This window comes from Cetorhinus maximus, chromosome 12 (genome assembly GCF_964194155.1).
Source record: "Cetorhinus maximus chromosome 12, sCetMax3.hap1.1, whole genome shotgun sequence".
In the NCBI taxonomy this organism is placed as follows: Eukaryota; Metazoa; Chordata; class Chondrichthyes; order Lamniformes; family Cetorhinidae; genus Cetorhinus; species Cetorhinus maximus.
This window is the reverse complement of record NC_135890.1, coordinates 53,538,624-53,551,125: the sequence shown is the minus strand read 5'-3', so window position 1 is coordinate 53,551,125 and position 12,502 is coordinate 53,538,624. Positions and strand designations below refer to the sequence as shown.

General features: G+C 40.7%; 1 protein-coding gene across 4 annotated transcripts in view; it reads left to right on the top strand.

Moving 5' to 3' along the window:
- The window catches only part of LOC144687452 (ATP-binding cassette sub-family C member 9-like), a 216,029-nt gene that overhangs the window by 179,341 nt on the left and 24,186 nt on the right, over positions 1 to 12,502 (top strand). For all 4 annotated transcript variants that reach the window (XM_078553609.1, XM_078553607.1, XM_078553610.1 and 1 more), the window contains 3 exons: positions 2,848 to 2,978; positions 9,987 to 10,065; positions 11,206 to 11,314. In XM_078553609.1, coding sequence (XP_078409735.1) covers positions 2,848 to 2,978; positions 9,987 to 10,065; positions 11,206 to 11,314 — 319 coding nt within the window. The remainder of the gene's footprint in view (positions 1 to 2,847; positions 2,979 to 9,986; positions 10,066 to 11,205; positions 11,315 to 12,502) is intronic.

Below are 12,502 nucleotides of genomic sequence, written 5' to 3'. Positions count from 1 at the left end.
AATTATGTTTGACGAACTTGAGTGTTTTGATGAGGTAATAGAAAGGGTGGACGAGGGCAATACGGTTGATATTTTATATATGGATATTTACAAAAGGTGTTGATGAAATAAAAACACTCAGCAGGTCTGGCAGCATCTGTGGAGAGAGAAACGGAGTAAACATTTAAGGTCAATGGCCTTCCGTCAGAGCTCTTTTGGGAGTGAGTGGGCTTAGAGTAAAATTATAGTGAACCTTTTCCGCTAGGCATTTGATAAAATACTGGAAGATAGGCTTATTAGCAAAATTGAAATCAGTGAGATAAAAGTGATAGTAGCAGCATGGATACAAAGTTGGCTCAGGATAGAAAACAGAGTTGTGAATAGTTGTGTTCTGGACTCCAGGGAGGCATCTAGTGGTGTTCCTCAAGGTTCAGTGCTAGGATCACCACTGTCTTTGATTACATTCATTACTTAGATTTGGAGGTAAGGGCAGACTTTCAAAATTTGCAAGTGACTTAAACTTTGAGCATGTAGTAACCCATAAGGAGGATAGAAATAGTCTTCAAGAGGACATAGAGCGGCTGGTGGAATGGGTGGACAATCTAATATAATTCTCACTCCTACACACGTTATAGTGAAAAAATCTCCTATTCATGAAAGCCATTTAAATCTTTCAAATGGTTAATCCCTTATAAAAAAAACAAGTATCTATTTCAGTAACTACATAAAAAACAACTAATCCCTTAATAGTCTATTGAGCTGTCAATCAAACTGAACTCAGACCCTCCTGCTAAGATAGTTGTAACATTTAAAACTCAGCCAAGCATTCATAATGATGTAATGCTAGCCCTTGGGTAAATGTCAACCAAGTGCTCCATTGAAACTGCACAACCAGATGCTACTTTTTTCTTAACCTACACCTGTCAATCAAGACAGTCCAGCAGAGGGTGTTCTTTTTACTCTTAGTGACAGCTGCAGCCTGTTTCTTTTTTAAAGTTTAAAGAGTGGACAAATTAAAATACTTCAGGTCATATCAGTTATACAGACCTTATCCACCCTTTTAGAGCATTTCCATCTCTTCCATTAATTCGTGACTCCCACACTGTGGGTTAAGGCTCTTGCAATAGTCAAAATGGTGTATGTTTCAACTCTCAACTAATTTTAAATGGACCACCAGATTCATGATTCACTTCTGTGCAGATCACACATCCGCACACTCCCCTCCCCCCCACCTTCACCTACTGGCAAAAATAGTTCTAGCTGGAAATAGGGTTGGGTCTTGTGAATTTGGGTCATGCCCATCATTTTTAAAGGTAAATCTGGCACATAGAGGTCAAATGCCATAAGGTTACGCTAAACCTATATAATACACTAGTTTGCCCTCAGCTATAGTATTATACCAAATACTTGGCACCACACCTTAGGAAGGACATGAAGGCTTTGGAGAGTGTGCAGAAGAGATTTACTGGAATATTTCCAGAGATGAGGAATTACAGTTATGTGGATAGACTGGAGAAGCTGGGGTTGTTTTCCTTTTAGCAGAGAAGGCTAAGGGCAGATTTGCTAGAGGTGATTAAAATCATGAACAGTTTAGACACAGTAAATAAAGCGAAACTGTTTCCAATGGCTAGAGGGTCAATGACCAGAGAGCACAGATTTAAGATAATTGGCAACAGAATCAGAGGTGACATGAGGGAAACCTTTTTTAATGTAACAAGCAGTTAGGATTGTCTCGTGGGTGGATATAGATTCAATAATAGCTTTCCAACGGGAATTGAATAAATACATGAAACAGAAAAGATTGCAGGGATATGAGGAAAGAGTCAGGGAGTGGGATTTACTGGACTGCTGACTCAATGGGTCAAATGACCTTCTGCTGTGCTGTATTGTTCTATGATTTATGAATTTATAGGGTAGATATAGAGAAAATATTCCGTTTGTTGCGGGAATCCAGAACAAAGGAGTGTAACCTTAAAATTAGAGATGGGTCATTCAGGGTGTTGCCAAGGTTAGTGGAAATCTGAAAGCCTGTCCCCAAAATGCTGTTGAGGCAGGGGATGGGGAGTGGGGGGAGGTTGATAAATTTTTGTTAGGTAATTTTATAAATGGATTTATAAATGAGCGTGTCATGTCCAGAGCTTTATGTGGTGTGTGCAGATATCAGGCATTTGGATGTGCTGATCTCTACACTTCTATTTCTATGTGTTCTGCAATCTTTGTTCCCTTTGCCTGTCACTCTGTGCCAGAAATGCTCATGTGCCAATTCTAGCCCTTAGCTACATGTATTGTGTATCAATGTGCCAGTTAAAATATATTTAAATTTTCTATTGCCATGTATGCTAGATGATAATGGGGGGGAGGGTGTGGTTAATTTAAAACTACCACCATGATCTAATTGAATGGCAGTACAGGCTTGAAGGGCTGAATGGCCTTCTCCTGTTCCCATGTTACGAGGTCAATAGAGAGTAAAATCAAGTGGCGTGTAAAGCCTACATTTGATCCAAATCCATGAGTTTCCCCTGGGAAGTGATGTACCAGAGGCTTTTGCTGGAATTTCTCCAGATCTAAAGGCAATTAAGAGTAGTGCTGTGAGTTGGAACATCCACGAATTATGCCACTGAGTCTGTGGGTGCTGGTTATCACCTGCGATTCCCCATATGTCAAGTTCCAGAATCCAGTGTGTGTCCACTCCCCTATAGGAAGTGAGAGAATGTCAGTAGATGCGTTGTTTTGAGCTGCTTATATGTGGGTTGATTTAGAATAAGGAGCGGTCGACGAAAGCAAATTCTGAAGACCTTGAAAAAGGCCTGAATAAACAATATCTGTTTGAGATCATGCATCCATTCTAGATCTTCATATTCTATGCAGATCCATCCCAGGTCCCCGAAGACTGGCCACAGCAAGGAGAGATAAAAATTCAGGATCTCTGTGTTCGATATGACCCAACTCTCAAACCCGTCCTTAAACATGTCAAAGCCTACATCACACCCGGACAAAAGGTAATTAGAAAGAGTTTTGCAAAGCTTGTTCTTTAACGGTCCTCTGAAGAATTTGGAGAGAATTTGCAAACTTATCTTGGCAAGGGGGCAGGTGTTGCCCTATCATGAAGAAATGAGAGTGATAAAGAATTGATTACATCAACCAGGTAACCCCACAGCTAACAAACCCATTTTAAGAAATATGAAATTCAAAACTCAGATTTGGCTTAAATCTCACTGGTTCTCAAATGTTTATTATGCTACAGGGCATGTTTTAATTCTCAAATCTTACAAGTACAATATTTTACTTGTTCTGCCATTTTCATTGATTTGTGTATTGTGCTACACTGGAGCCACAGTCAAACAGAACTAATTTCTGGCTATTTTGAAGGGCCAATAGAGCATTATCTCTTTCTTCATTAAACCTTTGATATGCTTCTTAATTAGCTCAGAAGATTGAAAGAAATAATAATAAGGATAATAGCAAGGTTACATCTGTACTAATTATATTTGTAAATGTTTTCCTATTAGGAGCAACTGTGTGTGCAACAATGTGTGCAAATGTTGCATTCAATTCATAATATCACATTTTTGATTTTAAAATTTCCCCTCCACCACCCATCCCCCCACCCACTCCACGCGCTGTGGAGTAAAGTTACTCACATTGTGCAGACAGTGAATTAATTAGGGGAGACCATAATGTTGTGGTAATGTCACGGGACAAGTAATCCAAGGTTCGCAACACCTGGTGGAATTTAAATCCAGTTGATAAAATCTGGAATTGAAAAGCTAACCTCATTGATGGTGGACATCAAACTATCACAGGTTGTGGTAAAACCCCAGCTGGTTCACAAATGTCCTTCAGGGAAGGAAATCTGCCGTCCTTACACGGTCTGGCCTACATGTGTCTCCAGATCTACAGCAATGTGCTTGACTCTTAACTGCCCTCTGAAATAGTCACTCAGTTCAAGGGCAATTAGTGATGGGAACCAAATAATAGCCTTGCCAATGATGCCGACATTTCATGATAGAATAAATAAAAAAGCGGCTTAAATTGTTACCCATATTTCATGATATTTAGCTAAAGCTCAAGTACAGTTAAGGTAAAGGAAAAATTACAAAAGAAATTGTCAAGTTAAAATGTACCTGCAAAAAGACTGCTGGATGAGTTAAACAACCACTTAACCAAAATAAATATTTCAGTGGTTCAATTCAGTCCAGTGTGCATAATGAAAGAAAGTGTAGAAGTTGCGAATGCATCAAGATCTGCAGGTTATAGTTTTTAGCATTTGGGAAAATGAAGTGGTGTTTACTGGGTGAAATGTCAAGCCATGAAATATATACTTGTGTGTGAGGCAGTGCAGCGAAGATTCGCTAGATTGGTTTCTGGGATGAAAGGGTCATCCTGATGAGAGGCTGAGTAAATTAGGTCTATAATTCCCTCGAGTTTAGAAGAATGAGAGATGATCTCATTGAAACCTACAAGATTCTGAAGGGGCTTGACAGGGTAGATACTGAGAGGTTGTTTCCCCTGACTGGAGAATCTAGTACATGGGGGCACAGTCTCAGTATAAGGGAACAATAATATGTAGGACTGAGCTCAGGAGAAATTTCTTCACTCAAAGAGTTATGAATTTTTGGAATTCTCCACCGCAGAATGTGGTGGACACGCCATCATTGAATACATTTAAGGCTGTGATAGACGGATTTTTGGCCCTCAGGGCATCAAAGTACATGGGGAGCAGGTGGGAAAGTGGAGTTGAAGCCAATGATCAGCCTGATTGTATTGAATGGTGGGGCAAGCTCGAGGGAGTGTTACTATCTACTCCTGCTCCTATTTCATATATTCTTATGAAAACCCAGAGGGTGAAGCAGGAGGGAAGGTCATCAAACAAGAACTCAATTTGGCTGATATTCCAAAAAAGCCTGAGAGGATAGTTATCAAAAGAAAGTTTTCAAAATTAAAAAAGCGCAAAGGTAAGACAATGGGCATTAATAAATCTAGCTTAAAGGCAGTCATGATGTCAATCTGAATAAATTACAGACAGGCTTTGCTGAGCACCTGTGTTCTCTTAATGTGTAGTTATGCAGTAACCTATAAGAAATACCACACAAATGGAAGTAATAAGTATGGTAGAGAACTAACCCATTAGGATATAGAAAAGAGAATGTGCTATTATGCAATTCCTGAAGAATTTGTAGAGGATTTATTCCTGGTGTCCTGGCCAACATTTATATCTCAACCAACATCTCTTTAAAAAAAAAACCAAGTAATCTGATCATTATCACATTACAGTATGTGGGACCTTGCTGTGTGCACATTTTTGCATTCCTTCCATTACTATAGTGGCTGCATTTCATATGTAGTTCATTGGCTGTAAAGTGCTTTGGGATATCTGAGCATCTGACATAAATGCCATCTAAATGCAGGTTCTTCCTTCTATGCCTTCCTTGTTCCGACATAGCCTTATCATATATTTCTTCTCAATGAATAAAGATTGCTGTGTTGCTGCTAATACACATCTGGGCCAGTAATGGATCCTATTGGTGTTTCTACAGCTTTGAACTTCAGCCCTGTGCTCCTCCTCCTACTCCAACGAGTACAATAAAGTGAGATTTCTAAAGTACCCATGTTGCTATGAGAAATGAAACAGCTGAGTTGTTCCTTTTGAGGAAATGTGCTATGCTCTATAACGGATCTCTGTTGACTGTTTTTGTTACATGCGTTCTAATTTTTATAGTGAAGCAGGAAGGGAGCAGCAGGGGAGACCTTTGGAGTACATGCAGTAGGAGGGGGATGCCAGGAAGAGATCACATGCCATGAAGGACATTGTGAGGCCATCAGATTGTGATGGAGGATGGGCGTGGTCCGATCACTGGGAGCATTAACAAGTTTGCCTGGGTGGTGGTTGCAGGGAAACTCTCCTGCTCCTTTCTTGCGCCACAAGCAATGCTGGAAAAGCACTTCCCTGTTCCATGTAACAGTCATCGCCTCCCATAAGATGCAGGGTTACTCTGGAACTCTAGAAATCTGGCTGACAAGCATTAACACTGGAAAAGAGAAAAAAATGTATGGCGTGCAGCTTCATTAAAATATTTAAATAAGCAACCCAGTACCTGGGAATGGATTAGTCGAGCCCTGCTCCATTAATCTGGAAATGGGCAGATTCAAGGTGGGTTGGGTTCAGGTTTGAGACTTTCCTTTACATTCTTACTTCCCATCTGGCCCAAACCAACCAACTTTGTGGGGGGTTAAAATCAACCCCCCCCTCTCCCCATTGACTCCACTTCTTTAGTGAAAAGAAAGAAAAGAGATTTATATAGTGCCATTCATGGCCTCAGGACATTGCAAAGCACTTTAAAGCCAGTGAAGTTATTCTGAAATCCAATGCTGTAATGTACCATTTATGTGTTATTATGACCTTTAATTGGTGCTTAACAAGTTATTAGCAAGACAAAAAAATAAACATTGGGCAGAAGTTGCTAGCAACATAACACCATGTTTAATGAGTTCGCTATTATTAACGTGTAAATCATCCAGAAGTTTGTGATGAGGAAGAGATACCTGGTGAGTTGCAAATTGTTGGAAGTTGTTGGACAATTTGCTCCACCCCATTGTTAGCCTTACCAAAATGACAGCCTGCCATCAACCTCCCTGTGAGTTTTAAGAAATTGCTATATTTGTATATTAATGCTAATTAAACCCATCACAGAATACTGTGGGACCGGTATTCAACAGGACCTTTTTAATGATGAAGTTTATGGTCCTGCAATGGAACTCAACTTCTCTGGCTAAAAAAGAAAACAAATTAAACTGTGACATCCCACCCTTGCATATAGCCAATTGTTCTTCGAGATCATTAAAACATAAAATTTTAAATTTAATATTTTTTCTCATTTCTTCTTTCTGACTCTCGCGCTCTCTCCCTCTTAATCAATTCTCTCTTCCCCTCTTTTTATTTCCCTCTCTGCACCAAATTTGACTCTAATTCACATTACTTCCTCCTCTATTGTTCCTCTATTTCTTTCTCAATCCTTTTAGCTTATTGGCTATGAGAGATACACTGCTAACCCCATCATTCTGCAAGGTCCCAAATGCCCCATTGCCCTCACCTAGTCATTATCAACTCACACGTCCAGTAATTTGTAGCGCAAAAACGGTTACACATGGAGGAAGTGGGAAAGGGTTTAACTAACTGGGCAAGACCTGCAAATTCTGGGCCATTAAAAAATCGTAAGATTATAAGAAATAGGAGCAGGAATCAGCTATTCAGCCTATCAAGCCTGCCCCATCATTCAATATGATCATGGTTGATCTAATTTTGGCCTTAACTCCTCTTTCTGGCCTGCTCCCCCATAACCCTTAATTCCCTTGTTGATCAAAAATCTAACTCGGTCTTGAATATATTCAATGACCTAGCCTCCGTTGTTCTCTGTGGAAGAGAATTCCAAAGACTCACGACCCTCTGAGAGAACAAATTCCTCCTCATCTCAGTCTTAAAGATCCCTTATTTTTAAACAGTAACTCCTAGTTCTAGATTCCCCTACGAGAGGAAACATCCTCTCAGCATCTCCCCTGCCTAGCCCCCTCAGAATCTCATTTGTTTCAATAAGGTTACATTTCACTCTTCTAAACACTAATGAGTATAGGGCCAGTCTGTTGAATTTTTTCTCAAAAAATGACCCCTTTATCCCAGGAATCAGCCTAGTGAACCTTCTCTGAACTGCTTCCAATACAAGTGTATCCCTTCATAAGTAAGGAGACCAGAACCATACACAGTATTCCAGGTGCGGTCTCATCAATGTCCTGTACAGTTTTGGCAAGACTTCCCTACTTTTATACTCCATCTCCCTTACATTAAAGGCCAACACTCCATTTGTCTTCCTAATTACTTGCTGTACCTTCATGCTAACTTCTTGTGATTCATATAAATGGACAGATTCCTCTGTACTGCAGCATTCTGTAACCTCTCTCCATTTAAATAATATTCTGCTTTTCTATTCTTCCTGCCAAAGTGGACAACCTCATATACTTCCACATTACACTCCATCTGCTAATTTTTTGCCCACTCACTTACCTTATCTGTATCCCATTCAGGACTCTTTGTATCCTCCTCACAACTTGCTTTCCTACCTAACTTTATATCATCAGCAAATTTGGTTACAATACAGTCAGTTCCTTCCTCCAAGTCATTAACACCAATTGTAAATAATTGAGGTCCCAACTGATCCCTACGGTGTTCCACTAGTTATAGTTTGCCAACTTGAAAATGACCCATTTATCCTGACTCTGTTTCCTGTTAGTTAGCCAGTCCTCTATCCTTGCCAATACACCAACCCCAAAACCATGAGTTCTTATCGCATGCAATAATCTTTTATGTGGCATCTCATCAAATGCCTTCTGAAAATCCAAATACACCACATCTACTGGTTCCCCTTTATCCATGCTACTTGTTACACCCTCAAAGAACTCTAATAAATTTGTCAACATGATTTCCCTGACAATAAAATAGAGTCAACATGATTTTATGAATTATGATTTTCTAAATGTCCTGTTACTACTTCCTGAATAATGTATTCTAGCATTTTCCCAAGGACAGATGTTAGACTAATTGGCCTATAGTTTCCTGTTTTCTGTTCCATCCTTTCTTGAATAGTGGTGTTTAATTTTTCCAATCCATTGGGACCTTTCTGGAATCTAGGGAATTTTCAAAGATTATAAACAATGCATCCATTATTTTCCAATTACAGAAAGGAATATTCCCCTTTTATACTTATCACACATTGCACTTTCCACAGAATTACAATCCTTATAGCAAACAGTCCACAGTTGTTCCTAGCATCCAATGAGTTCCTGTACCCCCACATCACTGAGTAGTAACTTTGAATGACCGTCTCCAGATGCTTCCTCTGTTTTTAAAGGGTTTTTTAAGTCCACCACAAGCAGTAAAGCCTGTTCCAATGATTCTTCTTCCCAATTGCCATGCCAGAATGAATCTCCTGGAATTATTAGATGGCTTTAGGGTGCGTCTTTTCTACTAGGGGCTGCCTGCTTCGCGCATCCGGCTGTGATAGTTCTCAAAGCCAAAAGAGCCTCTCTTCTCTGTTGACTACAAAGAACTGCTACCTATCTGAGATCCAAAGATTCGTAGAGAAGACTGTAACCTGATCTCAAAGAAGACTTCCTCTGCCCTCTTCCCCATGGTAACATGAAACAATTAGCCTTGCATTCAGTTAGAAATGCTAATTAGCTCTACTTGAACCCAATTCTCTTTCACCTTAGAAGTAAATGAACAATTTACAGCACAACTGTTTACAAACTGGTACATTCAACACCTTTCTGGGACTTTGGGAGACTCAGAACCTACTCAACATAAACTCATCTCTTAAGTGTAAATACCTTGTGCCTTCTTCTCAGTAAAACAATCTAAGCCTTCCTTTGGTCTCTAACGATTAAACCATCCAGGCTTACTGTCAGACAGACTGCAGAACAGGTCACATGACCGCTTTCATTTAACCTTAATTTAAAGATACAGTCCAAAACATAGGGCAGAATTCTCCCTTCGGCGAGCAGGCCCTGCCCCTGCTCGCCGACATGTAAAATGACGCACGGTGACATCGGCCGGGCGTCCCAATGTCATCCCGCGTCATTTAGATTTTCAGTTCAGCGGGCGCGCAGTGCTGAACTGTCAAAGGCCTATTAAAGCCAGTTAACAAGCAATTAAAACAATCAACTGAGCTGCCCGTCCAACCTTAAAGGTTGGCGGGCAGGCAAAGAGCCCAGGCAGCCTTCAGAAAAAACATGAAACCTCATCCACGGGCGGGATGAGGTTTCATGAGGGTTTTAAAATTTGTATTAAATGTCTAAATAAAAGAAATTGCCATATCCAAGCTCATGTGACATATTTGTTTTATCCCAGCTGTGTGAGAGTAAAATATTATTTCCGGTTAATAGTCCATGCAGTAAAGCCTTTTTGACATGAACAAAAAATGATCAATGTTTTCATGTGTGTTGTATTCTTTTTCCAGGTTGGGATATGTGGGCGCACTGGCAGTGGAAAATCTTCCCTGTCTCTGGCTTTTTTCAGGATGGTGGATATATTTGAAGGTCAGTCTTGCCATAGATCACGCAGTCTGTCAGTAAAATGTACGGTAAACACCTTATTGCATTACTGCAAGAAAGCAGGAAATCATCTCAGGCATTGATTTATAGCTTATTTTCCACAGGCAGGAATCATTTGGTTGTTATAATTTATGGTAAAACAATTTCTTTTTGCCTCTGATTGACCTGTTTAAGTTCCCAATTGAAGGACGTAAGTATTTCATTAATCACAGAATCACAGAGAATCTCACAGTGCAGAAGAGGCCCTTCTGCCCATCAAGTCTGCACCGACACATGAGAAACACCTGACCTACCTACCTAATCCCACTTACCAGCACTTGGCCCATAGCCTTGAATGTTATGACGTGCCAAGTACTCATCCAGGTACTTTTTAAAGGATGTGAGGCAACCCGCCTCCACCACCCTCCCAGGCAGTGCATTCCAGACCGTCACCACCCTCTCGGTAAAAATGTTTTACCTCACATCCCTCCTAAACCTCCTGCCCCTCACCTTGAACTTATCCCTCCTTGTGACTGACCCTTCAACTAAGGGGAACAGCTGCTCCCTATCCCTGTCCGTGCCCCTCATAATCTTGTAGACCTCAATTAGGTCGCCCCTCAGTCTTCTCTGCTCCAACGAAAACAACCCAAGTCTATCCAACCTCTCTTCATAACTTAAATGTTTCGTCCCAGGCAACATCCTGGTGAATCTCCTCTGCACCCCCTCCAGTGCAATCACATCCTTCCTATAATGTGGTGACCAGAACTGCACACAGTACTCCAGCTGTGGCCTCACCAAGGTTCTATACAACTCCAACATGACCTCCCTACTTTTGTAATCTATGCCTCGATTGATAAAGGCAAATGTCCCATATGCCTTTTTCATCACCCCACTAACATGCCCCTCTGCCTTCAAAGATCTATGGACACACACGCCAAGGTCCCTTTGTTCCTCAGAACTTCCTAGTGCCATACCGTTCATTGAATACATCCTTGTCAAATTACTCTGTAAACATGGTTTATCTAACTGGGAATTTTTTTTAAATGGCTTGAGTAACAGTGAATTTTAGAAGAGGGCTAGGCTCTTTGTGAAGAACATAATAATCTATTGTACTTTTACTTAGAATGTTTTGTATTTATATTATAGGTAAAATCATCATTGATGGAATAGATATCTGCAAGCTTCCTCTTCACACTCTTCGCTCCAGACTTTCCATTATTTTGCAAGACCCTGTACTTTTTAGTGGATCTATTCGGTAAGCAAGTACTTCTTAGAGCCAATGCTGGCTCCACAACCATTAGCATTCTTTGTTTGGTCTTGAACAGCAGCCCAGATTGTGCCGTATATAGTAATGGTATGTCTGCTCGCCTGCTATATGTCAAATTGAACACTGCAGTTGACATTAAGCACAGAATCTCATTGTGATGAGAGTCTGGAAGTGTTAAATGCCTAAGGAGTTGAGGAGAAAGAAGAAAGCTGGATGCAGAACTGAGTGCACTTTTAATTCCTTAACTGTTTCCTAGTGTATCACAAGGCTAGGATCCTCCACCGAATCAAAGTAATCTTTCCAGAGCCTTTCTATCATTGGTCTTAAAATCTCTATCACCCTGACCATGTTCTCCAGCTAAGAACATTAATTAAGTACAAGTCTAAACATTGATGGGGATTTGCCAGTGGAAATAAAGTCATCCTCTCAGTGGCACGACACAGCAGAAAAAAAACTTTGAACTACTCTTCTAGAAATTTCCTTAAGTATTAATAGTTGATAAAAAATGCTCTCTTCTTAGGTCAAAAGCTTATCAAATCATTTTGAATAGAATAGGTATGGATGACAGTATGAAAAAAATCTATGGGCAGAATTTTACATTTGGCGTCTGAGGGGGCGGGCTCGACATGCCGGAATGTAAAATGATGCGCGATAATGTCGGGCGTGTGTCCCGACCTCATCGCGATATTTCTTTTGGCGGGTGTGCGCCGGAGTCGGCTGCATGCCTGCCGATAATTGCAAGGCCTATTAAGGCCATTAACTAACTAATTAATTTCAAATTTACGCTGCCCATCCAACCTAACGTTTTTTAGAAAACCTCATCCACGAGCAGAATAAGGTTCCCTGAAGCTATTATAACTTAAATAAAAACGTTCTTTGAGAAATGAAAACATGTCCCATCTCATGTGACACAGTCACGTGAGATGGGACATGTTTTATTAAATTTTTACTGCATTTATTTATTTTTTTAACATTCGCTTCAATCTTCCTGAGGCAGCTCCGTGCATGCGTGGGAAAGAGCGCTGGACCTGACTCTCCGTCCTCCCCCCGCCCGCACAGGCAGGGCTCTGCTAACTGCTCGCATTCCACGCCGGGCAGGTCTTAATTGGCCTGCCCGTGTCAAATCGCGGTGTGGAGCCGATCGCAGGCAGTGGTCGGCTCTGCAACCGCTCCCAC